This window comes from Heterodontus francisci, chromosome 17 (assembly GCF_036365525.1).
Source record: "Heterodontus francisci isolate sHetFra1 chromosome 17, sHetFra1.hap1, whole genome shotgun sequence".
Taxonomy (NCBI): domain Eukaryota; kingdom Metazoa; phylum Chordata; class Chondrichthyes; order Heterodontiformes; family Heterodontidae; genus Heterodontus; species Heterodontus francisci.
The window spans coordinates 33,319,073-33,337,300 of record NC_090387.1 but is presented as its reverse complement, the minus strand read 5'-3'; the positions used below and the strand labels follow the sequence as shown (position 1 = coordinate 33,337,300).

The window sequence follows — 18,228 nt, the reverse complement described above, 5'->3', positions numbered from 1 at the left end:
TCCTTGTGGTAGCGATAATCCACTTTCTGGATAAAGAAGTCTCTTCTGAATTCCCGGTTTGATTTCTTGGCAACTATTTTATATTGACAGTCTCTATTTTTGCTCTTCCACACAAGTGGAAACACGTTCTCCATGTCAACTAAATCAAAACCGTTCATAATTTTAAAAGACCACTATTTGGTTACTCCCATAGCCTTCCCTTTTCAAGGGAAAAGAGACAGCCTATTCAGCCTTCTCTGGTAGGTATAATATCACATTTCTGGTATCATACTTGTAAACCTTATTTGAATCCTGTCCAATGCCTTTATATCCTTTTCATAATATGGTGACCAGAATTGCACACAGGACTCGAAGTGTGGTCCAACCAACATTCAATACAAGGTTAGCAGTACTTCTCTACTTTTCAATTCTATCCCTCTAGAAATAAATCCGAACTACTTGGTTTACTTTGTTTTTTTATGGCCTTGTGAACCTGTGTCACTACTTTGAGTGATTTGTGTATTTGTACTCCCAGATCCCTTTGCTCCTGTACCTCATTTAGATTCTTATTTTCCAAATAATAAGTGGCCTCCTTATTTTTCTTACCAAAATGTAATACCTCACGTTTATCTGTGTTGAAATTCATTTTCCAGTTCTATGTCCATTCTGCAAGTTTGTTAATGTCTTCTTGTATTGTGTTGCCGTCCTCTTCAGTATCAGCTATAATCCCAATTTAGGATCATCTGCAATTTTGGAAATTGTGCTTTTGACTAGTGGCACTCAGCTCTACCTTGCCATCACCCCTTTTAACCCCTCTACAGCGTTCATGCTCTCACAATTTCCAAAAACTTGCAAAACCAATGCCATCATTTTTGGTCATCACAAACTCCGTAAGTTTTCCACCAATTTCATTCTCCTCTCCGGCTTTTGTCTCACGTTGAACATGACTTCGCAATCTCAAAATAAATGAAAGCCCAACTGTGGAATGTTGCCAGTACTAGGAACAACCTGCGAGGTTGAAGACATAGCCTAAATAAAATTACTATTTCCTTTATGCAACAGGGGAAATCCCTGTTGCAAAATACTTCCAGCATGGATTTGCTTCATTTGCCTAGTACAATAAACCCTGGTACCAGGAGTGTCCCAAATCTGCATCAAACACAAGACATCAAAAACGATATCATCACTGTGGTGTTAAGGTGTTTATTTTTGTAAATCACCCACCCATGTAAATAGCTCTCAAACATATTTGGATTAATTTTGTCCACATGGTGCATGTAATGAACTTATACATACACTTTTCAGTAAAATACATTTTCCTACCTGGACCAAAGTCCATCAGGGGGGAATATCTCCTGGATAAATGCTGTCTGGTAGATATATAGGCAGATAACATGGCCTGCAGTGTAAAATGCCACCATAACACAGATTGTATTAAATCCAACATGGCTCATTGGAAAATGACAGGCCCACCATGTGCTAATTCCAATGAAAAGCAGATAATAAACACCAGAGAAGGCAGATGGAACTGTAATTCCTGCAAGAATAAAACAATACTGTGTCATAATTACACGTAACACATTAACCAATATAAATATGCAGCAATACATTTGTTGTTCTGTTTAGTTTAGTTTAGAGATATAGCACTGAAACAGGCCCTTTGGCCCACCGAGTCTGTGCCGACCATCAACCACCCATTTATACTAATCCTACACTAATCCCACATTCCTACCATATCCCCACCTGTCTCTATGTTTCCCTACCTATACTAGGGGCAATTTTTAATGGCCAATTAACCTATCAACCTGCAAGTCTTTGGCATGTGGGAGGAAACCAGAGCACCCGGAGGAAACCCACGCAGACACAGGGAGAACTTGCAAACTCCACACAGGCAGTACCCAGGATTGAACCCGGGTCGCTGGAGCTGTGAGGCTGCGGTGCTAACCACTGCGCCACTGTGCCGCCCCGGCCTTCAATATATTTCGCAAGTTTTATTGTCTTGTCTCCACCGAGTAGCTAATAACCTCGACACCACTTTCCTTTGGCTGATGGAGCAAACAGCAGTTTAAAACACCTGCACAATCTCTCTGAAGATCAGTGCAGTTTACAGGACTGGCGAACAGGTATTAATTTACTTTCGTGGTGAAATGCACAGCATTTGAACCATTGGACCAAAATTGATAAAGGTGATCATCCACAATCCAGCAATGTGGTTGACTCTTACATGCCCTCTGAAATGTCCTCGCAAGCCACTCAGTTGTATCAAACTGCTACAAAATCAATAAGGAATGAAACCGGACGGACCACCCGGCAACAACCTAGGCACCGGTAAAGACAATGGCAAACCCAGCCCTGTCAACCCTGCGAAGTCCTCCTTACTAACATCTGGGGCCTTGTGCCAAAGTTGGGAGAGCTGTCCCACAGACGAGTCAAGCAACAGCCTGACAGTCATACTCACCGAATCATTACTTACAGACAATGTCCCAGACACCGCCATCACCATCCCCAGGTATGTCCTGTCCCACCGGCAGGACAGACCCAGCAGAGGTGGTGGCACAGTGGTATACAGTCAGGAGGGAATTGCCCTGGGAGTCCTCAACATCGACTCCAGATCCCATGAAGTCTCATGGCACCAGGTCAAACACGGACAAGGAAACCTCCTGCTGATTACCACCTACTGCCCTCCCTCAGCTGATGAGTCAGTACTCCTCCATGATGAACTGCACTTGGAGGAAGCAGTGAGGGTGGCAAGGGCGCAAAATGTACTCTGGATGGGGGATTTCAATGTTCATCACCAAGAGTCGGTCGGCTCTAAAAGCCATACCTGCAAGACTGGGTATGTGGCAAGTGGTGAGGGAAACAACAAGAGGGAAAAACTTACTTGACCTCGCCCTTACCAATCTGCCTGCCACAGATGTATCTGTCCATGATAGTATTGGTAGGAGTGACCACCGCACATTCCTTGTGGAGAAAATGTCCCATCTTCACATAGAGGATACCCTCCATCATGTTGTGTGGCACTTCTTTGGCCTCCTTGTATCGAGAGACAATGGGTAAGCGCCTAGAGGTGGTCAGTGGTTTGTGTAGCAGCACCTGGAGTGACTATAAAGGCCAATTCCAGAGTGACAGACGCTTCCACTGGTGCTGCAGATAAAACTGGTTGTCGGGGCTGTTCCACAGTTGGCTCTCTCCTTGCGCTTCTGTCTTTTTTCCTGCCAACTCCTAAGTCTCTTCGACTCGCCACTCTTTAGCCCCACCTTTATGGCTGTCTGCCAGCTCTGGCGATCACTGGCAACTGACTCCCACGACTTGTGGTCAATGTCACAGGACCTCATGTCGCGTTTGCAGACGTCTTTAAAGCTGAGACATGGACGGCCGGTGGGTCTGATACCAGTGACAAGCTCATTGTACAATGCGTCCTTGGGAACTTGCCATCTTCCATGCGGCTCACATGGCCAAGCAATCTCAAGCGCCGCTGGCTCAGTAGGGTGTATATGCTGGGGATGTTGGCCGCCTCGAGGACTTTGGCGTTGGAGATACGGTCCTGCCACCTGATGCCAAGGATTCTCCGGAGGCAGCGAAGATGGAATGAGTTGAGACGTTGCTCTTGGCTGACATACGTTGTCCAGGCCTCGCTGCCGTAGAGCAAGGTACTGAGGACACAGGCTTGAAACACTCTGACTTTTGTGTTCCGTGTCAGTGCGCCATTTTTCCACACCCTCTTGGCCAGTCTGGACATAGCAGCATACGCCTTTCCTATGCGCTTGTTGATTTCTGCGTCCAGAGACAGGTTACTGGTGATAGTTGAGCCTAGGTAGGTGAACTCTTGAACCACTTCCAAAGCGTGGTCGCCGATATTGATGGATGGTGCATTTCTGACATCCTGTCCCATGATGTTCGTTTTCTTGAGGCTGATGGTTAGGCCAAATTCATTGCAGTCAGCCGCAAACCTATTGATGAGACTCTGCAGACACTCTTCTGTGTGGGATGTTAATGCAGCATCGTCAGCAAAGAGGAGTTCCCTGATAAGGACTTGCCGTACTTTGGTCTTCACTCTAAGACGGGCAAGGTTGAACAACCTGCCATCTGATCTTGTGTGGAGGAAAATTCTTTCTTATGAAGACTTGAATGCATGTGAGAGCAGCAGTGAGAAGAAGATCCCAAACAGGGTAGGTGCCAGAACACAGCCCTGTTCCACGCCACTCAGGATAGAAAAGGGGTCTGATGAGGCACCGCTATGCTGAATCATGCCTTTCATATTGTCATGGAATGAGGTGATGATACTTAGTAGCTTTGGTGGACATCTGATCTTTGCTAGTAGTCTGAAGAGACCACGTCTGCTGAATGGGATAGATTTCGAACAGATCTAGCAATGCAAAATTGGGCATCCATGAAGTGCAGTGGGGCATCAGCAGCAGCAGAATTGTCCTCGACCACAATTTGTAACCTCATGGCCCGGTATATCCCCCACTCTACCACTACCATCTAGCCGGGGGACCAACCCTGGTTCAATGAAGAGCACAGGAGGGCATGCCAGGAGCAGCACCAGGCATTCCTCAAAATGAGCTACAACCCAGGACTACTTGCATGCCAAACAGTGTGAGCAGCATGTGATAGACAGAGCTTAGTGATCCCATAACCAACGGATCACATCTAAGCTCTGCTGTCCTGCCACATCCAATCGTGAATGGTGGTGGGCAATTAAACAACTAACTGTAGGCAGTGGTTCCACAAATATCCCCATCCTCAATGATGGGGGAGCCCAGCACATCAGCGCAAAAGATAAGGCTGAAACATTTGCAACAATCCTCAGCCAGAAGTGCCGAGTTGATCCATCTCGGTCTCCTCCTGAAGTCCCCAGTATCACAGATGACAGTCTTCAGCAAATTCAATTCACTCCACATGATATCAAGAAATGACTGAAGGCACTGAATACCGCAAAGGCTATGGGCTCCAACAACATTCCAGCAATAGTACTGAAGACCTGTGCTCCAGAACTTTCTGTGCCCCTAGCAAAGCTGTTCCAGTACAGCTACAACACAGGCAACTACCCGGCAATGTGGAACTTTCCCCAGGTGTGCCCCGTACACAAAAAGCAGGACAAGTCCAACCCGGCCAATTACCACCCCATCAGTCTACTCTCAATCAAAGTTTTGGAAGGTGTCATCGACAGTGCTATCAAGTGGCACTTGCTTAGCAATAACCTGCTCACTGATTCTCCGTTTGGGTTCCGCCAGGGCCACACAGCTCCTGACCTTATTACAGCCTTGGTTCAAACATGGACAAAAGAGCTGAACTCCAGAGGTGAGATGAGAGTGACTGCCCTTGACATCAAGGCAGCATTTGACCAAGTATGGCATCTAGAAGCCCCGGCAAAATGGGAGTCAATGGGAATCGGAGGCAATCTCTCCGCTGGTTGGAGTCATACCTAGCACAAAAGAAGATGGTTGTGGTTGTTGGAGGTCAATCACCTCAGTTCCAGGACATTACTACAGGTGTTCCTCAGGGTGGTGTCTGAAGCCCAACCATCTTCAGCTGCTTCATTAATTACCTTCCCCCCCCCCATCATAAGGTCAGAAGTGGGGATGCTCAGCACCATTCGCAACTCCTCCGATACTGAAGCAGTCCATGTAGAAATGCAGCAAGACCTGGACAATATCAAGGCTTGGACTGATAAGTGGCAAGTAACATTTGCGCCACACAAGTGCCAGACAATGACCATCTCCAAAAAGAGAGAATCTAACCATCTCCCATTAACATTCAATGGCATTACGATCACTGAATCCCCCACGATCAACATCCTGAGGGTTACCATTGACCAGAAACTGAACTGCATTAGCCATATAAATACCGTGGCTACAAGAGCAGGTCAGAGGCTAGGAGTGCTGCGCCAAGTAACTTACCTCCTGACTCCCCAAAGCCTGTCTACCATATACAAGTCACAAGTCAAGAGTGTGATGGAATACTCTCCACTTGCCGGGATGGATGCAGCTCAACAACACTCAAGAAGCTCGACACCATCCAGGACAAAGCAGCCCGCTTGATTGGCACCCCATCCACAAACGTTCAATCCCTCCACCACCGATGCACAGTGGCAGCAGTGTGCACCATCTACAAGATGCACTACAGCAACGCACCACGACTCCACCTACCAACTAGAAGGACAAGGGCAGCAGATGCATGGGAACACCAACACTTGCAAGTTCCCCTCCAAGCCACACACCATCCTGACTTGGAACTATATCGCCGTTCCTTCACTGTCGCTGGGTCAAAATCCTGGAACTCCCTTCCTAACAGCACTGTGGGTGTACCAATCCCACATGGACTGCAGCGGTTCAAGAAGGCAGCTCACCACCACCTTCTCAAGGGCAATTTGGGATGGACAAAAATGCTGGCCTAGCCAGCAATGCCCACATTCAATAAACAAATAAAAAAAAAGATTGACACGCTATAACTGATTCTGCAAACCTTTTCAGTTTGAAAGTGTGCTGAGATATATCTTGGCAAACTCTTTTTTTGTTATAATTCATTCATGAGATGCGGGTGTGGCTGACAAGGCCAGCATTTATTACCATCCCTAACTACCCTTGAGAAGCTGAACCGCTGCAGTCCGTGTGGTATAGGTACACCCACAGTGTTGTTGGGGAGGGAGTTCCAGGATTTTGATCCAGTGACAGTTAAGGTACAGCAATATATTTCCAAGTCAGGATGGTATGTGATTTGAGCAGAACTTGCAGGTGTTGGTGTTTCCAAGCCCTTGTTCTTCTAAGCAGTAGAAGACATGGGTTTGGAAGGTGCTGTCAAAGAAGCCTTAACAAGCTGCAGTGCAGCTTACAGATGTTATGCACTACGGTCACAATGGTTCAGGGACTGAATGTTTAAGGTGGTGGATGAGGTACTGATCAAGTGGGCTGCTTTGTCCTGGATGATGTCAGTTTCTTGAGTGCTGTTGGAGCTGCACTCAGTCAGGCAAGTGGAGAGCATTCCATCACATTTCTAACTTATGCCTTGTGCCTATAGAAAGGCTTTGGAGAGTCAGGAGGTGAGTTACTCGTCGCAGAATTCCCAATGTATGACCTGCTCTTGCAGCCACGGTGTTTATGCGGCTTGTCTAGTTAAGTTTGTGGTCACTGGTGACCATCAGGATAATGATGGTGGAGATTCAATGATGATAATCCTGTGAGTGTGAAGGGGAGGTGCTTAGGCTCGCCTTTGTTGGTGATGATCATTGCTTGGCACTTATGTGGCATGTAGGTTACTTTTCATGACAAAAACCATCATTTTTAAAAGCTTACCAGCTAAAGCTAAAAACAGAATGGCCACAACTTTCCCTGTAGCTTCAAGAAGTCTCTGTGCTGTCACCCGCAGTCGAGCCAGTGCAGCTGTACGGGCTTGTCTCTGTCTTTCTTGTTCAGCTGTATCTTCTTCATCCTCTGTTGCATCTTCCAACTCCATACCTTCCTCACCTTCACCCTGCTAACATGCAAACACACAGGTCTAATAAGAAATTGGGATAGAAGAAACAAAAAGAAGGCCAGGCACTGCAATATAAATTTTGACAAGCCAAACTACCAGCTCAACAAATTCCATCATGTACTGAAATTACAAGACAAAATCCACAAAAATAATTAGTTACAGCATTATTAAGAAACAATACTAATATACACTGGTGAATCTCTCAGCAGTTGCCCACAGTAAATTGAATAGGTTTTTTAATAAACGGAGGAGCATTCCACCATATAATATGCAACAAATTATTTTGGCATTAAAATGGAGCTGTGCAACTTTAACGCTACCGAGTCTAACTGTTGTTAATGTGACACAGGGCTTAACAGCACACAGGAAAGTGCTGTAAGATAAAAAAAAAAAATACCTTTTTAATCAAATTCATGGCAAAAAAAAGCTTGACCATATTACGCATCATGCCTTGCGGGAACCGAACTGGACTGAAAACAGAACCTCTTGTGCAAATTTCAGTCTTCCTCTAAAGTAAACCTGCTGAACTGGGACACTCAAGTGAATGTTATAAGGGGAAAAAAAGATAGCACAAGCAACTGAAAGACACTGGTATTTTGTACTTAAGACGACTCGGTCTAGGGAAGACGGTACAACTTAGATAAGATGAAGCATAGTGTTCCAGCTAAATATAAATGTCTTTTTCCGGAAGATTGACTGCAAGGGGCTTTGCATAATGGAAAATTACTGGAGAAAGCGAAAGAAAAATTGACAAATTTCTGTGTGGGTTCAAAGCACATGGTTTAAACAAAGGGTGCAGAAAATAATTGGGTATTGTGTTTTTAAAAGAAGCTTCATAGGATGGTGTGGCCTGTCAATATTGTGACAAAGATTCAGCCCCTGAAAAGGGATATGAGAGGTTGAACACATCAGAGATCTGTATTGCAGTCACGAAGGACCAGCACTGAAAGAGGGGGAAGCAGAACCCTGACCAAGTGTCAGAAGCCTGACCATGCATCAAAAGTAGAGTCTGTAATCAACAGGAGCTGGCCACTTTGAGTGATTGTATGACTAGTTGGTAACATATTTGAGCATTCTAATGCAAGATAATGTCGAAGCATTCATTTGCTTGGAGTTAAGTAACAAAGCAGTTTTTTTTTTAAATGATCATTTTTTTCTTTCTCAACCTGTTAAATCTGTAATTATTTTCTGTGATCATTTTAATCTGTAATCATGGGTACAAATAAATTACCCCATTAATCATAACAACCCTTTGAGTGAGTCCTCAATTTGTTCTCTTGTAATTCATGGATCAAAACAAAGTGCAAGCCTGAGTGAGTTTTTAAAACAAGAAAGTCTTACAGTGCTTGTAAACTTCAGGCTCCAGACAATGACCAATTGTTCTTTTTTTTTAAAAAAGCACACGAACCAGTTTATAGCCCTAGTTTTATAGTTTTCCTGATAATTTCTCTTGCTTCCTCATGGTTAGAAATATAATAGACAAACTATTGAATAAAAATTATACAAACTTTTAATGGTTTTCAAAATAGTCTTAATCTACAAATCAAACTGGCAGACTGTCCTATGTTTTAGGGTGGAAGGTTCTATAGCAAGCCCGTCTTGTTGTCCATCATAAAAAAACACCTCTGGGAGTTGATGGCACAGATGCATACTGAAAGCGATAGCCAGCTACTTACTGACTCTCTTCAACTGACAAAGGTGGCGCTGTGAATGAATTCTGCTAACATATTTTAAACAGCCAAAATGCAATTAGTTAGAAAAATGTAATAATTTTGTTGTAAATGTTGTTATTTTTCCTACATTATATACTTCATCCTTGGTTTCTTATGTTAGTACAAGTTCAAGATGGTATCGAAAAGGATTTTCAAAAAGTCATTGGTTTGTCTCCCTTTTTTCTAACTGATTTATAACTCACTTATACACACACCCAAACACATACAATGTCATGTTATTCCTTACAGCAAGTCAGATGCTATGCTATTGGCATGTATCCTATTTCCATACCCTACCAATGAAAGATTTTGAAAAAAACTTAGCAGAAATACAGCAAGCACATTTTGACTAGTTCTAGGGTGTCTAGTTCATTTGGTCATCTATTCTGCCAAGACACCAGCCAGTACACACTGGGGGGAGGCCGTGCATGTGAGAGGATTCACTTGTATAGCAAACTTGCTGAGACACCAGCGAATTCACACCATAGAGAGGCCAGTCCCCTGCTGTGCGTGTCAGGAAAGATTTCCTCACCAACTTCAGCTAGCAAATGAAAATTTCCCCTCGATTACCACATTTATATAAATAAATCTCTAAGTAATATGGGGAAGTACCTCTTCATCTTCACTGTTCATCTGTCTACTGTGTTGGTTTTATGGTGACATCAGGAAATGTAAAATGCTTCAGAAAAGATTCAAGTAATTTATATCTTTGTTAATACCTCTGCAACAGTACTTAGTGTTACCAAAGGACTGTTTAAAAGAAACATTTAAATTCAGAAATTTCATTCAGAATCTTCCTTCAAACTTCAATAATGCTACTGTCCTTCCAGAATGTGCTACTGTTTATGTGAACAATGATTTTCTGAGTACAACTGCGGAGAACTGCAGCTGGAGTATGAAAGCCTGTTGTGAGTTGTTCCCACCTGCCAATATTGCTAGCTAACTGCAGATCACAAGTATGAATTTTTTAAAAACAATCGCCTCAGCTTTCTTGCATTTCATTTTTTAAGTAATCTATCTAATGGTGCTGCTCGTTGCTCATCTGATAGCTTGACAACTTTATTGGTCACGAATCAAAAATCCTGTTTCTTTTTCATTGTTACCTTGTTTATATTAAATCCAAGTTCTCTATTTTATTGTCAATGTGGAATCCATGTGGGTGGATTAAATCCAGCTGTTCCTGTTTCACTACTGGCTCTCAGTGGACCAGCTGCATATTTGCACTTTTAATGACTGATTATAAAATCACTAACATTTTTTCTATAATCTGCATTTTGAATACATTTAATACCCACAAAACTGCAATGCAATCAGATACTTAAGCTTATGCAACAGTCGTGGGAATACTATTTTTTGAACAGGAGCTTCATGTTCCATGAGTAAGGTGGGAGAAAGAATTGCTTTTAGTTGTCTGTTGGATGCATTCTGCAGATTTTTACTGTTGCTAGCACCAATCTTGAAAAAATATAAAAATTTACTTGCCTGCTGCTGCTTTGATTTTTTTGCACTCTAGTCATACAAATCCAGAGTCATATTACAGATCAATGTCCACTCCCTCCTGCATTTCAATACTTCATTTGATTAAAGCATTGATTGAAGTTAAATAAAATTGCCTCTGCTTTCTGCCTTCATTATACCTGCATCCCAGTTTAACTACATTTTCATCAAAGCCATAAACAAATACTTCAACTGAATACAGTAAGCCACATACTCTTTCCACGAATGAGATAAACCCTGTATGCAAAGAAATGATATTTAAAAATTTTTTTCATACAATTCAGTAAATCTTTTGCTCTGGCTGGGTCAAAATAGCACTGTGGGTGTACCTATACCACATGGACTGCAGTTGTTCAAGGTGGCGGCTCATCACCACCTTCTCAAGGGCAGTTAGGGATGGCAATAAATGCTGGCCTTGCCAGTGATGCCCACATCCCATGAACAAATAAAAAATAGTTATAGAGTTTGTGCACCCATATCAGCTGAGTGTGCAGCTGCTGCATACAGACTGGAAGTCTCAAGTTCAATCCCCCGTCAGTGCTGAACTGCTTGATCTTAGCTGGCATAGCAACTAGCTTCAGTATCCCTGAAGTAAGGAGGGGAAACTAAGACAGGGTTCTCACTTCCAATCACAGCTATCCAGTTACCCTTTCTGGAACATGCAAATGTGTAAACAAGCAAGAAAAGTATGGGACCAGACTGTGATGCCTGCATGGTTGAGCAGTCTGTCATCTCAGTTCACTGAAGAACAATTATAACAAGGGTTGTCACCTGTGTAACTACACTGCTGTATAAGCCAGGACTGTGGGCAGAGCAAACAAAGTATTCAAGCAAAAACTCTTTTACTGGGGTCATATTTTACTCTCAATATCAAACAGGTGCATACTGAAATAAAATATACTCTTTATGAACAGTTAGACATGTAAATTGTTTCATCTTAAGTCTTGTGATTAAGCTGCTGTTTTGTCCCAAGACAGCATGATAGTTATGGAGTGTCAGAAACATCTAGAAATAAACTATATATTCTGCAGGCCCTCACTGTGCATCTTCTCAACAGTATATTGCACTGTTACAATCAGAGACTTAACAACTCACATCATGCCATAGTTATATTCAAAGTTTTCACATACACTACATTTCCCTATGTTTTCACATGTACCATGACTATATTAAGCAGGAAAATCATTCCTCCAGTTCTCGCAGGGTATTTTCTCCATGTGTAAAGGAACAATATTACTCCAGGATTTTGACCATATATTGCACCTGTTTTGTTTTCATATGTAGTTCCTTTTTTTAAACTTTTTATTTTCATTCTCCTTTTCTCCTCCAATTTTTCATAAATATCCTTTAGCTTATTTTTTGTTTATGACTCTGATTCTCTACCTCCCTCTGCAGCTTGGAGAATTAGTGTACAGGCCTTGTGACTTGCTCCAATTGCTTGTTCTGTTGATGCCAGCCATTTAGGACTCTCCGTGAATCATCTAGGTTCCACTCTTGAATTCTCCCCCTGACCTAGTTCATTTCCCACTCCTCCTTTATGCCCTCATTAAAGAAACACCTCATTCACCCTCCCTAGTCTCTCCTCCTTTGGCTAACCATCCATGTTTATTTTCCTCATATTTCTGAGGTACCTTGGGGGGTTTTCTACATTCAAAATGCTGTATAGATGCAAGTTGTTGTTACTGCCACATCAGAATTTGCTTGCAGCTACTGTCAAATCAGTTTTTCTTCCCCTCTCCAGCAATTTTTTCCTATTTCCCCTTCAGTGATTTTGTTGACTGAGGTATAGTTCAATAGATATCAATGCTCTCTGATAACCTCACAAAAGTAACCACTGGTTCATGTATGACTTTCATCAAGCTCTTCAATAGCAACAACTTATATTTATATAGCGCCTTTAAAGTAATAAAACACCTCAAGGCGCTTCGCAGGAGCATTATAAAACAAAATTTGACACCGAGAAACATAGAAAGCAGAGGAGAAACTCAGGAACGAGATTATGTAATGTCTGTTTTCAGTTTGTTGAGAAAATGTCTAATTTCTAATACTTTGCTCATTCTACGTCTGTAGTGTTGGCCTCATCTCAACGGATCAATTTCTATGGAAAACGTTCTTTTTAATTACATCCAGCAGACTCTGACATCCAATTTTGTGTGCACGTGAGAGAGAGTGAGGGAGACAGACAGAGGCACTGAGAGAATGAGAAAGAAAACAATGCTAACATAGAGGTGCTGCTATACTGAAGTTTATAAGGCAGCTACAAAGACATAACAGAATATCAATGTGTTAATTTCAGCAGGGAAATTGAAGTCACCTTTTATTTATTCTTTCATTGGATGTGGGCATCACTGGCAAGGCCAGCATTTATTGCCCATCCCTAATTACCCTTAAACGGAGTGGCTTGCTGGGCTATTTGAGGGCAGTTAACTACATTATAGAAGACAAGAACAGGAATGTAATGCTGGAACTGTATAAAACACTGGTTAGGCCACAGCTGGAGTATTGTGTACAGTTCTGGTCACCACATTACAAGAAGGACATAAATGCTCTGGAGAGAGTACAGAGGAGATTTACAAGAATGTTGCCAGAGCTGGAAAATTGCAGCTTTGAGGAAAGATTGGATAGGCTAGGGTTGTTTTCCTTAGAACAGAGGAGGCTGAGGGGAGACTTAATTGAGGTATACAAAATTATGAGGGGCCTAGATAGAGGAGACAGGAAGGATCTGTTTCCCCTAGCAGAGGTGTCAATTACCAAGAGGCACAGATGTACGGTGATTGGTAGAAGGATTAGAGGGGACATGAGGAAAGACATTTTCACCCAGAGGGTGGTCGTGTCTGGAATCCGCTGCCCAGTGGTGGAGGCAGAAACCCTCGACTCATTTAAAAGGCACCCGGACCTGAACCTGAACTGCTGTAACCTGCAAGGCTATAGACCAGGTACTGGAAGGTGGGATGTGATGGGCTGAGCGGCCTCTTTCTGCCATAACTCTGCTATAGTTCTATTGCTGTGGGCTGGAGTCACATGTAGGCCAGACCAGGTAAGGACAGCAGATTTCCTTCCATAAAGGACTTTAGTGAACCAGATGGGTTTTTACGACAATTGATGATAGTTTCATGGCACTATTACGGAGACTAGCTTTCAATTCCAAATTTTTAAAAATGAACTAATTGAATTTAAATTCAACCAGCTGCTGTGGTGGGATTTGAACCCACATCGCCAGGGCATTAGCCTGAACCTCCGGATTACTAGCCCAGTGACATTACCATTATGCCACTATCTATCCCCATGACAATAACAAAGCATAGACTGCACACTGAACCATGGACTTTCCTATTACGCATATCTAAGCTGCTCCCTGGATAAATGCAATGAGGCATAAAAAATTCATATCAATTTTTTTTTTAAAGAAATCTATTGTACCTCCAAGCTACCCTATGCAGAGTGTTCTGTGAAGAATTTCAGCCCACCCTTTTGAATTCAGTGGTTTCCACCATTTTTTCTTTACAGCTGTAGCAATCCTGATTAAGTAGTAATTTCTGGCAAAAACGTCCTGTTAATTTTACGTCCCATTAAGGAAGGAGGGTAACAATGAGGATGAAGAGGGGAGAGAACGAAAATGAAAAATTGGGGGAAGAGAAAGAAAAAAATTACATTTTCAAGACCGAGTAGAAAAAAAATTCAAAGTTTTAGAAAAACTGACAAAGTGACACCAAACGTTAAGCAATGAAATACCATTTAAAGGATCAATGTCAATTCGACCCTACACTATCTCAAACTCTGACTACTGTATATAGATTGACTCTGCTTATTCTCAGTTGAACCATTATGGAAAGCTCCACCACCATGGAGCACTTCATCTTTGGCAAGTAAAATGGAATTTGTTTTGAAAGAAAAATGGCCTTAACACCTGGACTATATCAATTTTCAAAGGAGGAAGTCTCAGTTGAGACCAGCCCTTGCATCCAAGCATGTCTTGCAATGTTTGACACAGAACAGTGATAGCAAGAATGGAGAGGATCATTATATTCCCCAAGAGCTGGAGCATAGCAGAGAGAGTAACAGTAATGAAAGGGAATTAAGCAGGTGATAAACAAATGAAAAATGGGAAAGGGACAGAAAGTAACTCATCCACAGTTGGATTCCTGGGTTGTTCGCTTTTACTTGGTAAAATGTTGGCAAGTCCTTATTCACAGTCACTAATGTGCACCAAGCAATGTTTCAAAAGCATCTCCCTTTGTGATTCACCACTTCCAATAAATCCAGTGATACCTACATTTGCAATTCAACCCTCTTGTCTTTAAACATAAATATTTAGTGAACATGCTAATAGTCATTTGTTCCAAGTGCTTTGCTCCAAGGAAAATTCTTCTTTCAGCTGTGGCAAGGACCCTTTGACATTCTTCCTATAAACAAACTTTATTTTTAGCTCCAGAATTTTTCACATTAGCATTTTTTTCATCCATCTTGCCCAAAATGGTAGTTCATTTTTCAAAAGTTATTCCTAAATCTACAATTTGCTGATAAGTTTAGCTTTTAGCTTACAGCATTTTAGTGCATTAGAAACAGAGTTAAATGCTACAAAAACTGAACTACAGAACCCCAACCAATTCCCCAAGCTCCTCAGCAAATTAAACTTGGATAAAGTTTGACAACAACTTGCAGTTTTTTTTTTAGCACCATTAAATATAGTAAAATTTCTCAAGGCATTTCACAGGAGTGTTATCAAACAAAATTTGACACTGAGCCACATAAGGAGATATTAGGGCAGGTGATCAAAAGCTTGGTCATAGAGATAGGTTTTAAGGAGTGTCTTCAAGGACTACAAAGTTATAGGGGCAAAAATGCATAGGGAGGGGATTCCAGGGCTTAGGGCCCAGGCAGCTGAAGGCACAGCCACCAATGGTGGGGTGATGAAAATCAGGAATGTGCCAGAGGTCAGAACTAGAGGAGCGTAGAGATCTTGGAGACGTGTAGGGCTGGAGGGGATTACGGAGATAGGGAAGGGCAAAGCCATGCAGGGATTTGAAAACAAAGATGAAAATTCTAAAATCAAGACGCTGCTGGACCAGAAGTCTAAGTAGCTGAATGGGCACCATGAAATAAAATAAGAAAATTAAAGACAACTCTTTGCACAACATATTAAATTCATAATAACAAGCATGCAAACCCTGTTCCCTTGTTGAAAAAGTTGGCCTTTACTGATAAAATCTTAGAAATCACTGTATAATTACACGTGATTTAGACCCAAAATTTTATTTGCAAATGTTTACAATTATTTAACAAATATTGAAATTCACTTAATTATGATTTACTTTAACAGAAATAAACTGAGAAAATCCAGTTGGAGATGGTACGATGAATGTCATGGTGACAGTAATAGATAAACTCCTTTCCTTACTTCTAGGGGAATGATTCAACAACAACATGGCGTTTTTTTTTTTAAAAAACTTAACAAGATTGTATGCTAAGTAATTTTCCAATTTGTGTGCAATAATATTTGCACTGAAGCCCATTCTACTTAGGCCCATGACCAATTCAGTGATACTGGCCGCAATTTTACGTCGGGGTGGAGGCCCCGCCCACCAGCCAAAAAGTCAGGGGCCTGGAAGCCATAATTGGCATCAGGCAGGACTTCTGCCTGAGACAGGAAGTCCCACGTCCAAGAGCTGCCGGCCAATCAGCGGGCCAGCAGCTCTTCAGTCCTCGTAGTTTCACTGGGAGCAGTGGCCACTGCTGGGACTGCACCCAGCAAGAGGAGCAGCAATGGAGGACGCCCCGGAATTGAGCGAAGTGTGTTGGGCCTTGCAGGGGACAATTGGCTGGACCCCGGGGGGAGGGGGGTGGAGGGATGGGGGAAAGAGATGTGCTCCAGCAGGGGCGGCTTGTGCCATGGGGGATGCTGTCTGTGGGGGACAGGTTTTTATTGCGTGACCTGCTGAGGTGCTGAGCCGCCCACCACTGCTGGTAATATAACAGCGGCCTGAAGTGGCCTAGGGCAGGCGGGCCATTTGTCACCTCCCTGGTCACTCATAATTGTAGCAGGAATGGGAAGACAACGGGAATGCACCCCCCCACCTCCCACTCAATTTTACACCCCCAGCCTCCAGCCCACTTCCGCAGGGGGCATAAAATTCCAGCTGCTGTCTACACACTTTACTTCCTAACCTAGTAAGAAACAGGGTGGATTGGACAATGTGGATGCTCCAGCATGCATACCTTGACGGATTCCTCTTCAAAATGCACAGGATGTAACAGCATACATTATTAAAGCAATGACTTAGCACGTTGTAAACCAGAGATGTCAATAGCAATCTATTTAATAGGAAATAGCCAGGTCCAAGAGGGTAAGAAAGCACTAGCGCCAGATAAACAGCAGCTACTTGAGAAAAATACAAATGATATATTTTACTGTGAAAATGCGCATCCCCTAACCTGTTTCTGTTTGAAAAGCTCTCAGTAAAACAACTTACCAGAAAAAGTAAAGTGCAATTTTGTGATATATTTTGTAAAACTAGGATTAACATTAGTAAGGCCGTGGATTGTATTCTTGTGATCAGCAGGAACAGTACAGATCAGTGCTAAACCTATAACATTTTTTTTCTAGCCAGCACTGTAAACTACCATAGGAAAAGAAAAATACCATCAAAATAGATTTAAAATGTTAATATTCCGATTTTTCCCTCTTCTTCTGGGAGGATATTTAAACAAAACGCATTTCAATCTAGCCACTTGAAAATTACTTAAGGGGAAAGATTCTCATGTGAATCCATAGCTTGGTTTGTCGGTGGCCCATTCTGAATTTGCAGACCTCATTACTTTATATGAAGTTAATTTTGGAAATAAAGTAATGTGCTCTGTCAGCAATATTTTGTGCTTCAGCACAAAGAGGAATAATAGTGTTATACAAGCACCAATGCAATACTGAATACATCAAACCTTGCTTCTGAAGAAAGTGTAAATAAATCTGTTTGCAAGCAATGTTCCCTCTAAGCTGTGCAGCAATCCGAAAGTTCCCATGCAGGGTGCATACAAGTCGGCCCCTTTAAGTTAGCGAGCGTGTGCAGCTGTGCAAAAAAAATTTAAAGGGGTCATGCACTTAAACTGCCCGCGCACTAAAAAAAGTACCCCGTTCGTAATGGAATTCAAGGTTTGTATCTGGTATCTCAAAAAATCTTTTTGGAGATCAGATAGAAAATCTAAGCTATTCCATGCCGTTCTCAAGTGAAGTGTTCTTTTTTTTTTGTTGCTACTCATATCTCCTGCGGCATCGCTCATGAATTGGAAAGCAAACAAAAATGAGCAGTCAAGTCAGAGGAGGAAGTGAGTGACAGGAGGCCCAGGAAGCGAACCACATGGGAGGTGGAGAGTGAGAAGGGTGCAGCAGAGAGCGTGCAGTATACTCTTCTACCAGGGTTTTGGGAGCTTTTGTTACGAAGCTGCAACCATGTTGGCACTGGGAAACTTGTAAGCATCAAAAACCATTCCTGTAAATAATCATTTATAAAGAAAAATACAACAGATTGCTGTGATGAAAATGGCAGCATTCCAGCAGTCTAACTGGAAG

At 42.4% G+C, this 18,228-nt stretch overlaps 1 protein-coding gene across 7 annotated transcripts in view; it reads right to left on the bottom strand.

Moving 5' to 3' along the window:
* The window catches only part of piezo1 (piezo type mechanosensitive ion channel component 1 (Er blood group)), a 394,374-nt gene that overhangs the window by 170,730 nt on the left and 205,416 nt on the right, over nt 1-18,228 (bottom strand). For 6 of the 7 annotated variants that reach the window (XR_010976661.1, XM_068049232.1, XM_068049233.1 and 3 more), the window contains exons 6-7: nt 7,275-7,455; nt 1,303-1,516 (exon numbers count right to left, since the gene is read on the bottom strand). Coding sequence is in view for 6 of the 7 variants with exons in the window: in XM_068049232.1 (XP_067905333.1) it covers nt 1,303-1,516; nt 7,275-7,455 (395 nt within the window). In the remaining variant the exon portion in view is untranslated. The remainder of the gene's footprint in view (nt 1-1,302; nt 1,517-7,274; nt 7,456-18,228) is intronic. The other variant, XM_068049235.1, reaches the window with a different exon arrangement.